The following is a 17,785-nucleotide window of genomic DNA, read 5'->3' as shown; positions in this document are numbered from 1 at the left end:
TTGGGGGGGAGAAGGATTGTTTTGGGGGGGGGGGAGAGAAGGATTGTTTTGGGGGAGAGAAGGATTGTTTTGGGGAGAGAAGGATTGTTTTGGGGGAGAGAAGGATTGTTTTGGGGGAGAGAAGGATTGTTTTGGGGGGGGGGAGAGAAGGATTGTTTTGGGGGGGAGAAGGATTGTTTTGGGGGAGAGAAGGATTGTTTTGGGGGAGAGAAGGATTGTTTTGGGGAGAGAAGGATTGTTTTGGGGGGGGAGAGAAGGATTGTTTTGGGGGAGAGAAGGATTGTTTTGGGGGAGAGAAGGATTGTTTTGGGGGGGAGAAGGATTGTTTTGGGGGAGAGAGAAGGATTGTTTTGGGGAGAGAAGGATTGTTTTGGGGGGAGAGAAGGATTGTTTTGGGGGAGAGAAGGATTGTTTTGGGGGGAGAAGGATTGTTTTGGGGGAGAGAAGGATTGTTTTGGGGGGAGAAGGATTGTTTTGGGGAGAGATGAAGGATTGTTTTGGGGGAGAGAAGGATTGTTTTGGGGGGGGGGGGAGAGAAGGATTGTTTTGGGGGGGGAGAAGGATTGTTTTGGGGGAGAGAAGGATTGTTTTGGGGGGGGGGAGAGAAGGATTGTTTTGGGGGGGAGAAGGATTGTTTTGGGGAGAGAAGGATTGTTTTGGGGGAAGAGAAGGATTGTTTTGGGGGAGAGAAGGATTGTTTTGGGGGAGAGAAGGATTGTTTTGGGGGGGGGGAAGGATTGTTTTGGGGGGGGGAAGGATTGTTTTGGGGGGGAGAGAAGGATTGTTTTGGGGGAGAGAAGGATTGTTTTGGGGGAGAGAAGGATTGTTTTGGGGGAGAGAAGGATTGTTTTGGGGGAGAGAAGGATTGTTTTGGGGGGGGGAAGGATTGTTTTGGGGGGAGAGAAGGATTGTTTTGGGGGAGAGAAGGATTGTTTTGGGGGAGAGAAGGATTGTTTTGGGGGAGAGAAGGATTGTTTTGGGGGAGAGAAGGATTGTTTTGGGGGAGAGAAGGATTGTTTTGGGGGAGAGAAGGATTGTTTTGGGGGAGAGAAGGATGTTTTGGGGGAGAGAAGGATTGTTTTGGGGGGGGAAGATTGTTTTGGGGGAGAGAAGGATTGTTTTGGGGGAGAGAAGGATTGTTTTGGGGGAGAGAAGGATTGTTTTGGGGGGGGGAGAGAAGGATTGTTTTGGGGGAGAGAAGGATTGTTTTGGGGGAGAGAAGGATTGTTTTGGGGGAGAGAAGGATTGTTTTGGGGGAGAGAGAAGGATTGTTTTGGGGAGAGAAGGATTGTTTTGGGGGGAGAGAAGGATTGTTTTGGGGAGAGAAGGATTGTTTTGGGGGGGAGAAGGATTGTTTTGGGGGGAGAGAAGGATGTTTTGGGGGAGAAGGATTGTTTTGGGGGAGAGAGGATTGTTTTGGGGGAGAGAAGGATTGTTTTGGGGGAGAGAAGGATTGTTTTGGGGGAGAGAAGGATTGTTTTGGGGGAGAGAAGGATTGTTTTGGGGGAGAGAAGGATTGTTTTGGGGGGAGAAGGATTGTTTTGGGGGGGGAGAAGGATTGTTTTGGGGGGGAGAAGGATTGTTTTGGGGGAGAGAAGGATTGTTTTGGGGAGAAGGATTGTTTGGAGAGAAGGATTGTTTTGGGGGGAGAAGGATTGTTTTGGGGGGAGGAGAAGGATTGTTTTGGGGGGGGAAGGATTGTTGGGGAGAGAAGGATTGTTTTGGGGGAGAAGGATTGTTTTGGGGGGGAGAGAAGGATTGTTTTGGGGGAGAGAAGGATTGTTTTGGGGGGAGAGAAGGATTGTTTTGGGGGAGAGAAGGATTGTTTTGGGGGGAGAGAGGATTGTTTTGGGGGAGAGAAGGATTGTTTTGGGGGGAGAGAAGGATTGTTTTGGGGGGAGAGAAGGATTGTTTTGGGGGGGAGAAGGATTGTTTTGGGGGGGGAGAAGGATTGTTTTGGGGGAGAGAAGGATTGTTTTGGGGGGAGAGAAGGATTGTTTTGGGGGAGAGAGGATTGTTTTGGGGGGAGAGAAGGATTGTTTTGGGGGGAGAGAAGGATTGTTTTGGGGGAGAGAAGGATTGTTTTGGGGGGAGAGAAGGATTGTTTTGGGGGGAGAGAAGGATTGTTTTGGGGGGAGAAGGATTGTTTTGGGGGGAGGTTGGGGAGAGAAGGATTGTTTTGGGGGGAGAGAAGGATTGTTTTGGGGGGAGGAAGGATTGTTTTGGGGGGGAGAAGATTGTTTTGGGGGGGAGAGAAGGATTGTTTTGGGGGAGAGAAGGATTGTTTTGGGGGGAGAGAAGGATTGTTTGAAGGATTGTTTTGGGGGAGAAGGATTGTTTTGGGGGGAGAGAAGGATTGTTTTTGGGGGGGGAGAAGGATTGTTTTGGGGGAGAGAAGGATTGTTTTGGGGGGAGAGAAGGATTGTTTTGGGGGGAGAGAAGGATTGTTTTGGGGGAGAAGGATTGTTTTGGGGGGAGAGAAGGATTGTTTTGGGGGGGAGAAGGATTGTTTTGGGGGAGAGAAGGATTGTTTTGGGGGGGAGAAGGATTGTTTTGGGGGGAGAGAAGGATTGTTTTGGGGGAGAGAAGGATTGTTTTGGGGGGAGAGAAGGATTGTTTTGGGGAGAAGGATTGTTTTGGGGGAGAGAAGGATTGTTTTGGGGGGGGAGAAGGATTGTTTTGGGGGGAGAGAAGGATTGTTTTGGGGGAGAGAAGGATTGTTTTGGGGGGGGAGAGGAGATTTATTTTGGGGTTGTGGGGGGGGGTGGTGGTTTGGGGATTAGCCTCCCTGGGCGGGGGAAGAATTGGATTAACCCCCCCCCGAGGTGCGGGTACCTACCATCACAGAAGAACATGTCCCAGACACGGAGAACGGAGGACCAGGGCAGCGTGCGGGAGAAGATGCACATGAACCACTCGGTCATGTATAGGATCGGGTCGATCTTGAACTTCTTCAAGTGCCGGTGAGCGAGAGGCGAGACCCGGCGTAAGAGAGAGAAGAAGATCTCGCCGTCCAGCTGAATGGCCTCCTACCAATGGGGAGAAAGGAGGAGAGGATCAGTTCAGGTGCGAGGGAGAGGGGAGGAGGAGAAAGCCCTGGAACCCTGATACCTGTGCTCCCTCCACAAGAATGGCTATCCATTCATTCATCCCTCCTCCTCCTCCTCCTCCTCCTCCTCCTCCTCATCCCTCCTCCACGGCTCATCCCTCCTCCTCCTCAATGACAGGACTATCGACTGAACCAGCTCTGTGCATCCAGTTCCCACCACCCTGGAGATAGCACAGTCCCTCTCACACAGAGAGAGAGAGAGTCCACCACCCTGGAGATAGCACAGTCCCTCTCACACAGAGAGAGAGAGAGTCCACCACCCTGGAGATAGCACAGTCCCTCTCACACAGAGAGAGAGAGCCCACCACCCTGGAGATAGCACAGTCCCTCTCACACAGAGAGAGAGAGAGTCCACCACCCTGGAGATAGCACAGTCCCTCTCACACAGGGAGAGAGTCCACCACCCTGGAGATAGCACAGTCCCTCTCACACACAGAGAGAGCCCACCACCCTGGAGATAGCACAGTCCCTCTCACACAGGGAGAGAGAGCCCACCACCCTGGAGATAGCACAGTCCCCTCTCACACACAGAGAGAGAGAGCCCACCACCCTGGAGATAGCACAGTCCCTCTCACACAGGGAGAGAGAGCCCACCACCCTGGAGATAGCACAGTCCCTCTCACACAGAGAGAGCCCACCACCCTGGAGATAGCACAGTCCCTCTCACACAGAGAGAGAGCCCACCACCCTGGAGATAGCACAGTCCCTCTCACACAGAGAGAGAGCCCACCACCCTGGAGATAGCACAGTCCCTCTCACAGAGAGAGAGAGCCCACCACCCTGGAGATAGCACAGTCCCTCTCACACAGAGAGAGAGAGAGCCCACCACCCTGGAGATAGCACAGTCCCTCTCACACAGAGAGAGAGAGAGTCCCACCACCCTGGAGATAGCACAGTCCCTCTCACACAGAGAGAGAGAGAGCCCACCACCCTGGAGATAGCACAGTCCCTCTCACACAGAGAGAGAGAGAGCCCACCACCCTGGAGATAGCACAGTCCCTCTCACACAGAGAGAGAGAGCCCACCACCCTGGAGATAGCACAGTCCCTCTCACACACAGAGAGAGAGAGCCCACCACCCTGGAGATAGCACAGTCCCTCTCACAGAGAGAGAGAGCCCACCACCCTGGAGATAGCACAGTCCCTCTCACAGAGAGAGAGAGAGTCCACCACCCTGGAGATAGCACAGTCCCTCTCACAGAGAGAGAGAGAGCCCACCACCCTGGAGATAGCACAGTCCCTCTCACACAGAGAGAGAGAGAGCCCACCACCCTGGAGATAGCACAGTCCCTCTCACACAGAGAGAGAGAGCCCACCACCCTGGAGATAGCACAGTCCCTCTCACACAGAGAGAGAGTCCACCACCCTGGAGATAGCACAGTCCCTCTCACACAGAGAGAGAGAGCCCACCACCCTGGAGATAGCACAGTCCCTCTCACACACAGAGAGAGAGAGCCCACCACCCTGGAGATAGCACAGTCCCTCTCACAGAGAGAGAGAGCCCACCACCCTGGAGATAGCACAGTCCCTCTCACAGAGAGAGAGAGTCCACCACCCTGGAGATAGCACAGTCCCTCTCACACAGAGAGAGAGTCCACCACCCTGGAGATATCACAGTCCCTCTCACACAGAGAGAGAGAGAGCCCACCACCCTGGAGATAGCACAGTCCCTCTCACAGAGAGAGAGAGAGTCCACCACCCTGGAGATAGCACAGTCCCTCTCACACAGAGAGAGAGTCCACCACCCTGGAGATATCACAGTCCCTCTCACAGAGAGAGAGAGAGCCCACCACCCTGGAGATAGCACAGTCCCTCTCACACACAGAGAGAGAGCCCACCACCCTGGAGATAGCACAGTCCCTCTCACACAGAGAGAGAGAGAGCCCACCACCCTGGAGATAGCACAGTCCCTCTCACACAGAGAGAGAGAGCCCACCACCCTGGAGATAGCACAGTCCCTCTCACACACAGAGAGAGAGCCCACCACCCTGGAGATAGCACAGTCCCTCTCACACAGAGAGAGAGAGAGCCCACCACCCTGGAGATAGCACAGTCCCTCTCACACAGAGAGAGAGAGAGAGCCCACCACCCTGGAGATAGCACAGTCCCTCTCACAAGGAGAGAGAGAGAGTCCACCACCCTGGAGATAGCACAGTCCCTCTCACACAGAGAGAGAGAGCCCACCACCCTGGAGATAGCACAGTCCCTCTCACACAGAGAGAGACCCACCACCCTGGAGATAGCACAGTCCCTCTCACACAGAGAGAGAGAGAGCCCACCACCCTGGAGATAGCACAGTCCCACTCACACAGGGAGAGAGTCCACCACCCTGGAGATAGCACAGTCCCTCTCACAGGGAGAGAGAGAGTCCACCACCCTGGAGATAGCACAGTCCCTCTCACACAGAGAGAGAGAGCCCACCACCCTGGAGATAGCACAGTCCCTCTCACACAGAGAGAGAGAGCCCACCACCCTGGAGATAGCACAGTCCCTCTCACAGGGAGAGAGAGAGTCCACCACCCTGGAGATAGCACAGTCCCTCTCACACAGAGAGAGAGAGCCCACCACCCTGGAGATAGCACAGTCCCTCTCACACAGAGAGAGAGAGCCCACCACCCTGGAGATAGCACAGTCCCTCTCACACAGAGAGAGAGAGCCCACCACCCTGGAGATAGCACAGTCCCTCTCACACAGAGAGAGAGAGCCCACCACCCTGGAGATAGCACAGTCCCTCTCTACAGGGAGAGAGAGAGCCCACCACCCTGGAGATAGCACAGTCCCTCTCACACACAGAGAGAGAGAGCCCACCACCCTGGAGATAGCACAGTCCCTCTCACACAGAGAGAGAGAGAGCCCACCACCCTGGAGATAGCACAGTCCCTCTTACAGGGAGAGAGAGAGCCCACCACCCTGGAGATAGCACAGTCCCTCTCACACAGAGAGAGAGAGCCCACCACCCTGGAGATAGCACAGTCCCTCTCACACAGAGAGAGAGCCCACCACCCTGGAGATAGCACAGTCCCTCTCACACAGAGAGAGAGAGTCCACCACCCTGGAGATAGCACAGTCCCTCTCACACAGAGAGAGAGCCCACCACCCTGGAGATAGCACAGTCCCTCTCACACAGAGAGAGAGTCCACCACCCTGGAGATAGCACAGTCCCTCTCACACAGAGAGAGAGCCCACCACCCTGGAGATAGCACAGTCCCTCTCACACACAGAGAGAGAGCCCACCACCCTGGAGATAGCACAGTCCCTCTCACACAGAGAGAGAGAGCCCACCACCCTGGAGATAGCACAGTCCCTCTCACACAGAGAGAGAGAGCCCACCACCCTGGAGATAGCACAGTCCCTCTCACACAGAGAGAGAGAGCCCACCACCCTGGAGATAGCACAGTCCCTCTCACACAGAGAGAGAGCTCACCACCCTGGAGATAGCACAGTCCCTCTCACACAGAGAGAGAGAGTCCACCACCCTGGAGATAGCACAGTCCCTCTCACACAGAGAGAGAGCCCACCACCCTGGAGATAGCACAGTCCCTCTCACACAGAGAGAGAGCTCACCACCCTGGAGATAGCACAGTCCCTCTCACACAGAGAGAGAGAGCCCACCACCCTGGAGATAGCACAGTCCCTCTCACACAGAGAGAGAGAGAGCCCACCACCCTGGAGATAGCACAGTCCCTCTCACACAGAGAGAGAGAGAGCCCACCACCCTGGAGATAGCACAGTCCCTCTCACACAGAGAGAGAGCTCACCACCCTGGAGATAGCACAGTCCCTCTCACACAGAGAGAGAGAGTCCACCACCCTGGAGATAGCACAGTCCCTCTCACACAGAGAGAGAGAGTCCACCACCCTGGAGATAGCACAGTCCCTCTCACACAGAGAGAGAGTCCACCACCCTGGAGATAGCACAGTCCCTCTCACACAGAGAGAGAGAGCCCACCACCCTGGAGATAGCACAGTCCCTCTCACACAGAGAGAGAGAGTCCACCACCCTGGAGATAGCACAGTCCCTCTCACAGGGAGAGAGAGCCCACCACCCTGGAGATAGCACAGTCCCTCTCACACAGAGAGAGAGTCCACCACCCTGGAGACAGCACAGTCCCTCTCACACAGAGAGAGAGTCCACCACCCTGGAGACAGCACAGTCCCTCTCACACAGAGAGAGAGCCCACCACCCTGGAGATAGCACAGTCCCTCACACACAGAGAGAGAGAGTCCACCACCCTGGAGATAGCACAGTCCCTCTCACACAGAGAGAGAGTCCACCACCCTGGAGACAGCACAGTCCCTCTCACACAGAGAGAGAGTCCACCACCCTGGAGACAGCACAGTCCCTCTCACACAGAGAGAGAGTCCACCACCCTGGAGATAGCACAGTCCCTCTCACACAGAGAGAGAGTCCACCACCCTGGAGATAGCACAGTCCCTCTCACAGAGAGAGAGAGCCCACCACCCTGGAGATAGCACAGTCCCTCTCACACAGAGAGAGAGAGTCCACCACCCTGAGAGATAGCACAGTCCCTCTCACACAGAGAGAGAGCCCACCACCCTGGAGATAGCACAGTCCCTCTCACACACAGAGAGAGAGCCCACCACCCTGGAGATAGCACAGTCCCTCTCACACAGAGAGAGAGAGTCCACCACCCTGGAGATAGCACAGTCCCTCTCACACAGAGAGAGAGAGTCCACCACCCTGGAGATAGCACAGTCCCTCTCACACAGGAGAGAGAGAGCCCACCACCCTGGAGATAGCACAGTCCCTCTCACACAGAGAGAGAGAGTCCACCACCCTGGAGATAGCACAGTCCCTCTCACACAGAGAGAGAGCCCACCACCCTGGAGATAGCACAGTCCCTCTCACACAGAGAGAGAGCTCACCACCCTGGAGATAGCACAGTCCCTCTCACACAGAGAGAGAGAGCCCACCACCCTGGAGATAGCACAGTCCCTCTCACACAGAGAGAGAGAGAGCCCACCACCCTGGAGATAGCACAGTCCCTCTCACAGAGAGAGAGAGAGTCCACCACCCTGGAGATAGCACAGTCCCTCTCACACAGAGAGAGAGAGTCCACCCTGGAGATAGCACAGTCCCTCTCACACAGAGAGAGAGTCCACCACCCTGGAGATAGCACAGTCCCTCTCACACAGAGAGAGAGAGCCCCACACCACCCTGGAGACAGCACAGTCCCTCTCAACCAGAGAGAGAGTCCCACCACCCTGGAGATAGCACAGTCCCTCTCACAGAGAGAGAGCCACCACCTGGAGAAGCACAGTCCCTCTCACAGAGAGAGTCCACCACCCTGGAGAGATAGCACAGTCCCTCTCACACAGAGAGAGAGTCCACCACCCTGGAGATAGCACAGTCCCTCTCACACAGAGAGAGAGAGTCCACCACCCTGGAGATCACAGCACAGTCCCTCTCACACAGAGAGAGAGCAGCCACCACCCTGGAGATAGCACAGTCCCTCTCACACAGAGAGAGAGAGAGCCACCACCCTGGAGATAGCACAGTCCCTCTCACAGCGCACAGAGAGAGAGCCCACCACCCCTGGAGATAGCACAGTCCCCTCTCACACAGAGAGAGAGAGTCCACCACCCTGGAGATAGCACAGTCCCTCTCACACAGAGAGAGAGAGTCCCACCACCCTGGAGATAGCACAGTCCCTCTCACACAGAGAGAGAGAGTCCACCACCCTGGAGATAGCACAGTCCCTCTCACACAGAGAGACACGAGAGAGTCCACCACCCTGGAGAAGAGCACAGTCCCTCTCACACAGAGAGAGAGCAGCACAGTCCCTCTCACACAGGAGAGAGAGAGTCCACCACCCTGGAGATAGCACATCCCACCGATAGCACAGTCCTCTCACACGAGAGAGAGAGAGCCCACCACCCCTGGAGGAGATAGCACAGTCCCCTCTCACAGAGAGAGAGAGCCCACACCCTGGAGATAGCACAGTCCCTCTCACACAGAGAGAGAGAGCCCACCACCCTGGAGATAGCACAGTCCCTCTCACACAGAGAGAGAGAGAGCCCACCACCCTGGAGATAGCACAGTCCCTCTCACACAGAGAGAGAGAGCCCACCACCCTGGAGATAGCACAGTCCCTCTCACACAGAGAGAGAGAGAGCCCACCACCCTGGAGATAGCACAGTCCCTCTCACACAGGGAGAGAGAGCCCACCACCCTGGAGATAGCACAGTCCCTCTCACACAGAGAGAGAGAGCCCACCACCCTGGAGACAGCACAGTCCCTCTCACACAGAGAGAGAGAGTCCACCACCCTGGAGACAGCACAGTCCCTCTCACACAGAGAGAGAGTCCACCACCCTGGAGACAGCACAGTCCCCTCTCACAGGGAGAGAGAGTCCACCACCCTGGAGATAGCACAGTCCCTCTCACACAGAGAGAGAGCCCACCACCCTGGAGATAGCACAGTCCCTCTCACACAGAGAGAGAGAGAGCCCACCACCCTGGAGACAGCACAGTCCCTCTCACACAGAGAGAGAGTCCACCACCCTGGAGACAGCACAGTCCCTCTCACACAGAGAGAGAGAGTCCACCACCCTGGAGATAGCACAGTCCCTCTCACACAGAGAGAGAGTCCACCACCCTGGAGATAGCACAGTCCCTCTCACACAGAGAGAGAGCCCACCACCCTGGAGATAGCACAGTCCCTCTCACACAGAGAGAGAGTCCACCACCCTGGAGATAGCACAGTCCCTCTCACACAGAGAGAGAGAGAGCCCACCACCCTGGAGATAGCACAGTCCCTCTCACACAGAGAGAGAGCCCACCACCCTGGAGATAGCACAGTCCCTCTCACACAGAGAGAGAGAGAGTCCACCACCCTGGAGATAGCACAGTCCCTCTCACACAGAGAGAGAGAGCCCACCACCCTGGAGACAGCACAGTCCCCTCTCACACACAGAGAGAGAGAGCCCACCACCCTGGAGATAGCACAGTCCCTCTCACACAGAGAGAGAGAGACCACCACCCTGGAGATAGCACAGTCCCTCTCACACAGAGAGAGAGAGAGCCCACCACCCTGGAGATAGCACAGTCCCTCTCACACAGGGAGAGACCCACCACCCTGGAGACAGCACAGTCCCTCTCACACAGAGAGAGAGCCCACCACCCTGGAGATAGCACAGTCCCTCTCACACACAGAGAGAGAGCCCACCACCCTGGAGATAGCACAGTCCCTCTCACAGAGAGAGAGAGAGCCCACCACCCTGGAGATAGCACAGTCCCTCTCACAGAGAGAGAGAGAGCCCACCACCCTGGAGATAGCACAGTCCCTCTCACAGAGAGAGAGAGTCCACCACCCTGGAGATAGCACAGTCCCTCTCACACAGAGAGAGAGAGCCCACCACCCTGGAGATAGCACAGTCCCTCTCACAGAGAGAGAGAGAGCCCACCACCCTGGAGATAGCACAGTCCCTCTCACAGAGAGAGAGAGAGCCCACCACCCTGGAGAGAGCACAGTCCCTCTCACAGAGAGAGAGAGAGCCCACCACCCTGGAGATAGCACAGTCCCTCTCACACAGAGAGAGAGCCCACCACCCTGGAGATAGCACAGTCCCTCTCACAGAGAGAGAGAGAGCCCACCACCCTGGAGATAGCACAGTCCCTCTCACACAGAGAGAGAGAGAGAGCCCACCACCCTGGAGATAGCACAGTCCCTCTCACAGAGAGAGAGAGAGCCCACCACCCTGGAGACAGCACAGTCCCTCTCACACAGAGAGAGAGCCCACCACCCTGGAGATAGCACAGTCCCTCTCACAGAGAGAGAGAGTCCACCACCCTGGAGATAGCACAGTCCCTCTCACACAGAGAGAGAGCCCACCACCCTGGAGACAGCACAGTCCCTCTCACACAGAGAGAGCCCACCACCCTGGAGATAGCACAGTCCCTCTCACAGAGAGAGAGAGAGTCCACCACCCTGGAGATAGCACAGTCCCTCTCACAGAGAGAGAGAGAGCCCACCACCCTGGAGACAGCACAGTCCCTCTCACACAGAGAGAGAGCCCACCACCCTGGAGACAGCACAGTCCCTCTCACACAGAGAGAGAGCCCACCACCCTGGAGACAGCACAGTCCCTCTCACACAGAGAGAGAGCCCACCACCCTGGAGACAGCACAGTCCCTCTCACACAGAGAGAGAGAGCCCACCACCCTGGAGATAGCACAGTCCCTCTCACACAGAGAGAGAGCCCACCACCCTGGAGACAGCACAGTCCCTCTCACACAGAGAGAGAGCCCACCACCCTGGAGATAGCACAGTCCCTCTCACACAGAGAGAGAGCCCACCACCCTGGAGACAGCACAGTCCCTCTCACACAGAGAGAGAGAGTCCACCACCCTGGAGATAGCACAGTCCCTCTCACAGGGAGAGAGAGAGCCCACCACCCTGGAGATAGCACAGTCCCTCTCACACAGAGAGAGAGCCCACCACCCTGGAGATAGCACAGTCCCTCTCACACAGAGAGAGAGCCCACCACCCTGGAGACAGCACAGTCCCTCTCACACAGAGAGAGAGCCCACCACCCTGGAGATAGCACAGTCCCTCTCACAGAGAGAGAGAGAGCCCACCACCCTGGAGATAGCACAGTCCCTCTCACACAGGGAGAGAGAGCCCACCACCCTGGAGATAGCACAGTCCCTCTCACACAGAGAGAGAGCCCACCACCCTGGAGACAGCACAGTCCCTCTCACACAGAGAGAGAGCCCACCACCCTGGAGATAGCACAGTCCCTCTCACACAGAGAGAGAGCCCACCACCCTGGAGACAGCACAGTCCCTCTCACACAGAGAGAGAGAGTCCACCACCCTGGAGATAGCACAGTCCCTCTCACAGGGAGAGAGAGAGCCCACCACCCTGGAGATAGCACAGTCCCTCTCACACAGAGAGAGAGCCCACCACCCTGGAGATAGCACAGTCCCTCTCACACAGAGAGAGAGCCCACCACCCTGGAGATAGCACAGTCCCTCTCACACAGAGAGAGAGAGAGCCCACCACCCTGGAGATAGCACAGTCCCTCTCACACAGAGAGAGAGCCCACCACCCTGGAGATAGCACAGTCCCTCTCACACAGAGAGAGAGCCCACCACCCTGGAGATAGCACAGTCCCTCTCACACAGAGAGAGAGCCCACCACCCTGGAGACAGCACAGTCCCTCTCACACAGAGAGAGAGCCCACCACCCTGGAGATAGCACAGTCCCTCTCACACAGAGAGAGAGAGTCCACCACCCTGGAGATAGCACAGTCCCTCTCACAGAGAGAGAGAGCCCACCACCCTGGAGATAGCACAGTCCCTCTCACACAGAGAGAGAGAGTCCACCACCCTGGAGATAGCACAGTCCCTCTCACACAGAGAGAGAGAGAGCCCACCACCCTGGAGACAGCACAGTCCCTCTCACACAGAGAGAGAGAGAGAGCCCACCACCCTGGAGATAGCACAGTCCCTCTCACACAGAGAGAGAGAGTCCACCACCCTGGAGATAGCACAGTCCCTCTCACAGAGAGAGAGAGCCCACCACCCTGGAGACAGCACAGTCCCTCTCACACAGAGAGAGAGAGCCCACCACCCTGGAGACAGCACAGTCCCTCTCACAGAGAGAGAGAGAGCCCACCACCCTGGAGATAGCACAGTCCCTCTCACACAGAGAGAGAGAGTCCACCACCCTGGAGATAGCACAGTCCCTCTCACACAGAGAGTGAGCCCACCACCCTGGAGATAGCACAGTCCCTCTCACACACAGAGAGAGAGTCCACCACCCTGGAGATAGCACAGTCCCTCTCACACAGAGAGAGAGAGCCCACCACCCTGGAGATAGCACAGTCCCTCTCACAGAGAGAGAGAGAGAGCCCACCACCCTGGAGATAGCACAGTCCCTCTCACACACAGAGAGAGAGAGCCCACCACCCTGGAGATAGCACAGTCCCTCTCACAGAGAGAGAGAGAGAGCCCACCACCCTGGAGATAGCACAGTCCCTCTCACAGAGAGAGAGAGAGAGCCCACCACCCTGGAGATAGCACAGTCCCTCTCACAGAGAGAGAGAGAGAGCCCACCACCCTGGAGATAGCACAGTCCCTCTCACACAGAGAGAGAGAGCCCACCACCCTGGAGACAGCACAGTCCCTCTCACACAGAGAGAGAGAGCCCACCACCCTGGAGATAGCACAGTCCCTCTCACACACAGAGAGAGAGTCCACCACCCTGGAGATAGCACAGTCCCTCTCACACAGAGAGAGAGCCCACCACCCTGGAGATAGCACAGTCCCTCTCACACAGAGAGAGAGAGAGCCCACCACCCTGGAGATAGCACAGTCCCTCTCACACACAGAGAGAGAGAGTCCACCACCCTGGAGACAGCACAGTCCCTCTCACACAGAGAGAGAGAGAGTCCACCACCCTGGAGATAGCACAGTCCCTCTCACACACAGAGAGAGAGAGCCCACCACCCTGGAGATAGCACAGTCCCTCTCACACAGAGAGAGAGAGAGTCCACCACCCTGGAGATAGCACAGTCCCTCTCACACACAGAGAGAGAGAGTCCACCACCCTGGAGACAGCACAGTACGCTCAGCTCCCACATCCAGGTAACATACCGTGCACATATGTGTGTACGTGGATGATGTGCACGTGTTCGTGTCTGTTCTGCTGTTTTGTGTTCTCTGCGCGCGTGCACAAAGATGCCTCTCTCCCTGCACTGTGTCCAGTTTGGAATGGAGTCTGTGTCTCTCTCTCTGTGCAGAGTTCCCCAGTATTTACCCCCAGTCTCTCTCTCTCTCTGTGCAGAGTGCCCCAGTATTTACCCCCAGTCTCTCTCTCTCTCTCTCTCTCTCTGTGCAGAGTGCCCCAGTATTTACCCCCAGTCTCTCTCTCTCTGTGTGCAGAGTGCCCCAGTATTTACCCCAGTCTCTCTCTCTCTCTCTCTCTCTGTGCAGAGTGCCCCAGTATTTACCCCAGTCTCTCTCTCTCTCTGTGCAGAGTGTCCCAGTATTTACCCCCAGTCTCTCTCTCTCTCTCTCTGTGCAGAGTGTCCCAGTATTTACCCCCAGTCTCTCTCTCTCTCTCTCTCTCTCTCTGTGCAGAGTGCCCCAGTATTTACCCCAGTCTCTCTCTCTCTCTCTCTCTGTGCAGAGTGCCCCAGTATTTACCCCCAGTCTCTCTCTCTCTCTCTCTCTCTGTGCAGAGTGCCCCAGTATTTACCCCCAGTCTCTCTCTCTCTCTCTCTGTGCAGAGTGCCCCAGTATTTACCCCCAGTCTCTCTCTCTCTCTCTCTCTCTCTGTGCAGAGTGCCCCAGTATTTACCCCCAGTCTCTCTCTCTCTCTCTCTCTCTGTCTGTGCAGAGTGCCCCAGTATTTACCCCCAGTCTCTCTCTCTCTCTCTCTCTGTGCAGAGTGCCCCAGTATTTACCCCCAGTCTCTCTCTCTCTCTCTCTCTCTGTGCAGAGTGCCCCAGTATTTACCCCCAGTCTCTCTCTCTCTCTCTCTCTCTGTGCAGAGTGCCCCAGTATTTACCCCCAGTCTCTCTCTCTCTCTCTCTCTGTGCAGAGTGCCCCAGTATTTACCCCCAGTCTCTCTCTCTCTCTGTGCAGAGTGCCCCAGTATTTACCCCCAGTCTCTCTCTCTCTCTCTGTGTGCAGAGTGCCCCAGTATTTACCCCCAGTCTCTCTCTCTCTCTCTCTCTCTCTGTGCAGAGTGCCCCAGTATTTACCCCCAGTCTCTCTCTCTCTCTGTGCAGAGTGCCCCAGTATTTACCCCCAGTCTCTCTCTCTCTCTCTCTCTGTCTGTGCAGAGTTCCCCAGTATTTACCCCCAGTCTCTCTCTCTCTCTCTCTGTGCAGAGTGCCCCAGTATTTACCCCCAGTCTCTCTCTCTCTCTCTCTCTGTGCAGAGTGCCCCAGTATTTACCCCCAGTCTCTCTCTCTCTCTCTCTCTGTGCAGAGTGCCCCAGTATTTACCCCCAGTCTCTCTCTCTCTCTCTCTCTGTGCAGAGTGCCCCAGTATTTACCCCCAGTCTCTCTCTCTCTCTCTCTGTGCAGAGTGCCCCAGTATTTACCCCAGTCTCTCTCTCTCTGTGCAGAGTGCCCCAGTATTTACCCCAGTCTCTCTCTCTCTCTCTCTCTGTGCAGAGTGCCCCAGTATTTACCCCAGTCTCTCTCTCTCTCTCTCTGTGCAGAGTGCCCCAGCATTTACCCCCAGTCTCTCTCTCTCTCTCTCTCTGTGCAGAGTGCCCCTGTATTTACCCCCAGTCTCTCTCTCTCCCTGTGCAGTGCCCCAGTATTTACCCCCAGTCTCTCTCTCTCTCTCTCTCTCTGTGCAGAGTGCCCCAGTATTTACCCCCAGTCTCTCTCTCTCTCTCTCTCTGTGCAGAGTGCCCCAGTATTTACCCCCAGTCTCTCTCTCTCTCTGTGCAGAGTGCCCCAGTATTTACCCCCAGTCTCTCTCTCTCTCTCTCTCTGTGCAGAGTGCCCCAGTATTTACCCCCAGTCTCTCTCTCTCTGTGCAGAGTGCCCCAGTATTTACCCCCAGTCTCTCTCTCTCTCTGTGCAGAGTGCCCCAGTATTTACCCCCAGTCTCTCTCTCTCTCTCTCTGTGTGCAGAGTGCCCCAGTATTTACCCCCAGTCTCTCTCTCTCTCTCTCTCTCTGTGCAGAGTGCCCCAGTATTTACCCCCAGTCTCTCTCTCTGTGCAGAGTGCCCCAGTATTTACCCCCAGTCTCTCTCTCTCTCTCTGTGCAGAGTGCCCCAGTATTTACCCCCAGTCTCTCTCTCTCTCTCTGTGCAGAGTGCCCCAGTATTTACCCCCAGTCTCTCTCTCTCTCTGTGCAGAGTGCCCCAGTATTTACCCCCAGTCTCTCTCTCTCTCTGTGCAGAGTGCCCCTGTATTTACCCCCAGTCTCTCTCTCTCTCTCTGTGCAGAGTGCCCCAGTATTTACCCCCAGTCTCTCTCTCTCTCTCTGTGCAGAGTGCCCCAGTATTCACCCCCAGTCTCTCTCTCTCTGTGCAGAGTGCCCCAGTATTTACCCCCAGTCTCTCTCTCTCTCTGTGCAGAGTGCCCCAGTATTTACCCCCAGTCTCTCTCTCTCTCTCTCTCTCTCTCTGTGCAGAGTGCCCCAGTATTTACCCCCAGTCTCTCTCTCTCTGTGCAGAGTGCCCCAGTATTTACCCCCAGTCTCTCTCTCTCTCTGTGCAGAGTGCCCCAGTATTGACCCCCAGTCTCTCTCTCTCTCTCTGTGCAGAGTGCCCCAGTATTTACCCCCAGTCTCTCTCTCTCTCTGTGCAGAGTGTCCCAGTATTTACCCCCAGTCTCTCTCTCTCTCTCTCTCTGTGCAGAGTGCCCCAGTATTTACCCCCAGTCTCTCTCTCTCTCTCTCTGTGCAGAGTGCCCCAGTATTTACCCCAGTCTCTCTCTCTCTCTCTGTGCAGAGTGCCCCAGTATTTATCCCCAGTCTCTCTCTCTCTCTGTGCAGAGTGCCCCAGTATTTACCCCCAGTCTCTCTCTCTCTCTCTCTGTGCAGAGTGCCCCAGTATTTACCCCCAGTCTCTCTCTCTCTCTCTGTGCAGAGTGCCCCAGTATTTACCCCCAGTCTCTCTCTCTCTCTCTCTCTGTGCAGAGTGCCCCAGTATTTACCCCAGTCTCTCTCTGTCTGTGCAGAGTGCCCCAGTATTTACCCCCAGTCTCTCTCTCTCTCTCTCTCTCTGTGCAGAGTGCCCCAGTATTTACCCCCAGTCTCTCTCTCTCTCTCTCTGTGCAGAGTGTCCCAGTATTTACCCCCAGTCTCTCTCTCTCTCTCTCTCTGTGCAGAGTGCCCCAGTATTTACCCCCAGTCTCTCTCTCTCTCTCTGTGCAGAGTGCCCCAGTATTTACCCCCAGTCTCTCTCTCTGTGCAGAGTGCCCCAGTATTTACCCCCAGTCTCTCTCTCTCTCTCTCTCTCTGTGCAGAGTGCCCCAGTATTTACCCCCAGTCTCTCTCTCTCTCTCTGTGCAGAGTGCCCCAGTATTTACCCCCAGTCTCTCTCTCTCTCTGTGCAGAGTGCCCCAGTATTTACCCCCAGTCTCTCTCTCTCTCTCTCTGTGCAGAGTGCCCCAGTATTTACCCCAGTCTCTCTCTCTCTCTCTCTGTGCAGAGTGCCCCAGTATTTACCCCCAGTCTCTCTCTCTCTCTCTCTCTGTGCAGAGTGCCCCAGTATTTACCCCCAGTCTCTCTCTCTCTCTCTGTGCAGAGTGCCCCAGTATTTACCCCCAGTCTCTCTCTCTCTGTGTGCAGAGTGCCCCTGTATTTACCCCCAGTCTCTCTCTCTCTGTGCAGAGTGCCCCAGTATTTACCCCCAGTCTCTCTCTCTCTCTCTGTGCAGAGTGTCCCAGTATTTACCCCCAGTCTCTCTCTCTCTCTCTCTGTGCAGAGTGCCCCAGTATTTACCCCCAGTCTCTCTCTCTCTCTCTCTCTGTGCAGAGTGCCCCAGTATTTACCCCCAGTCTCTCTCTCTCTCTCTCTGTGCAGAGTGCCCCAGTATTTACCCCCAGTCTCTCTCTCTCTGTGCAGAGTGCCCCAGTATTTACCCCCAGTCTCTCTCTCTCTCTCTGTGCAGAGTGCCCCAGTATTTACCCCCAGTCTCTCTCTCTCCCTCTCTGTGCAGAGTGCCCCAGTATTTACC

General features: G+C 55.9%; 1 protein-coding gene across 1 annotated transcript in view; it reads right to left on the bottom strand.

Moving 5' to 3' along the window:
• Positions 1–2,839: 2,839 nt before the first annotated feature.
• Positions 2,840–17,785, bottom strand: part of LOC137319941 (TBC1 domain family member 10B-like) — a gene marked incomplete at its 3' end in the record, with an annotated part of 62,707 nt that continues 47,761 nt past the window's right edge. The window contains exon 8 of the mRNA XM_067981815.1: positions 2,840–3,029. Within this exon, the coding sequence (XP_067837916.1) occupies positions 2,840–3,029 (190 nt within the window). The remainder of the gene's footprint in view (positions 3,030–17,785) is intronic.

Source organism: Heptranchias perlo, unplaced genomic scaffold, assembly GCF_035084215.1.
Source record: "Heptranchias perlo isolate sHepPer1 unplaced genomic scaffold, sHepPer1.hap1 HAP1_SCAFFOLD_940, whole genome shotgun sequence".
In the NCBI taxonomy this organism is placed as follows: domain Eukaryota; kingdom Metazoa; phylum Chordata; class Chondrichthyes; order Hexanchiformes; family Hexanchidae; genus Heptranchias; species Heptranchias perlo.
Note: the sequence above shows the minus strand (reverse complement) of the source record. Positions and strands in the feature narration are given on the sequence as shown.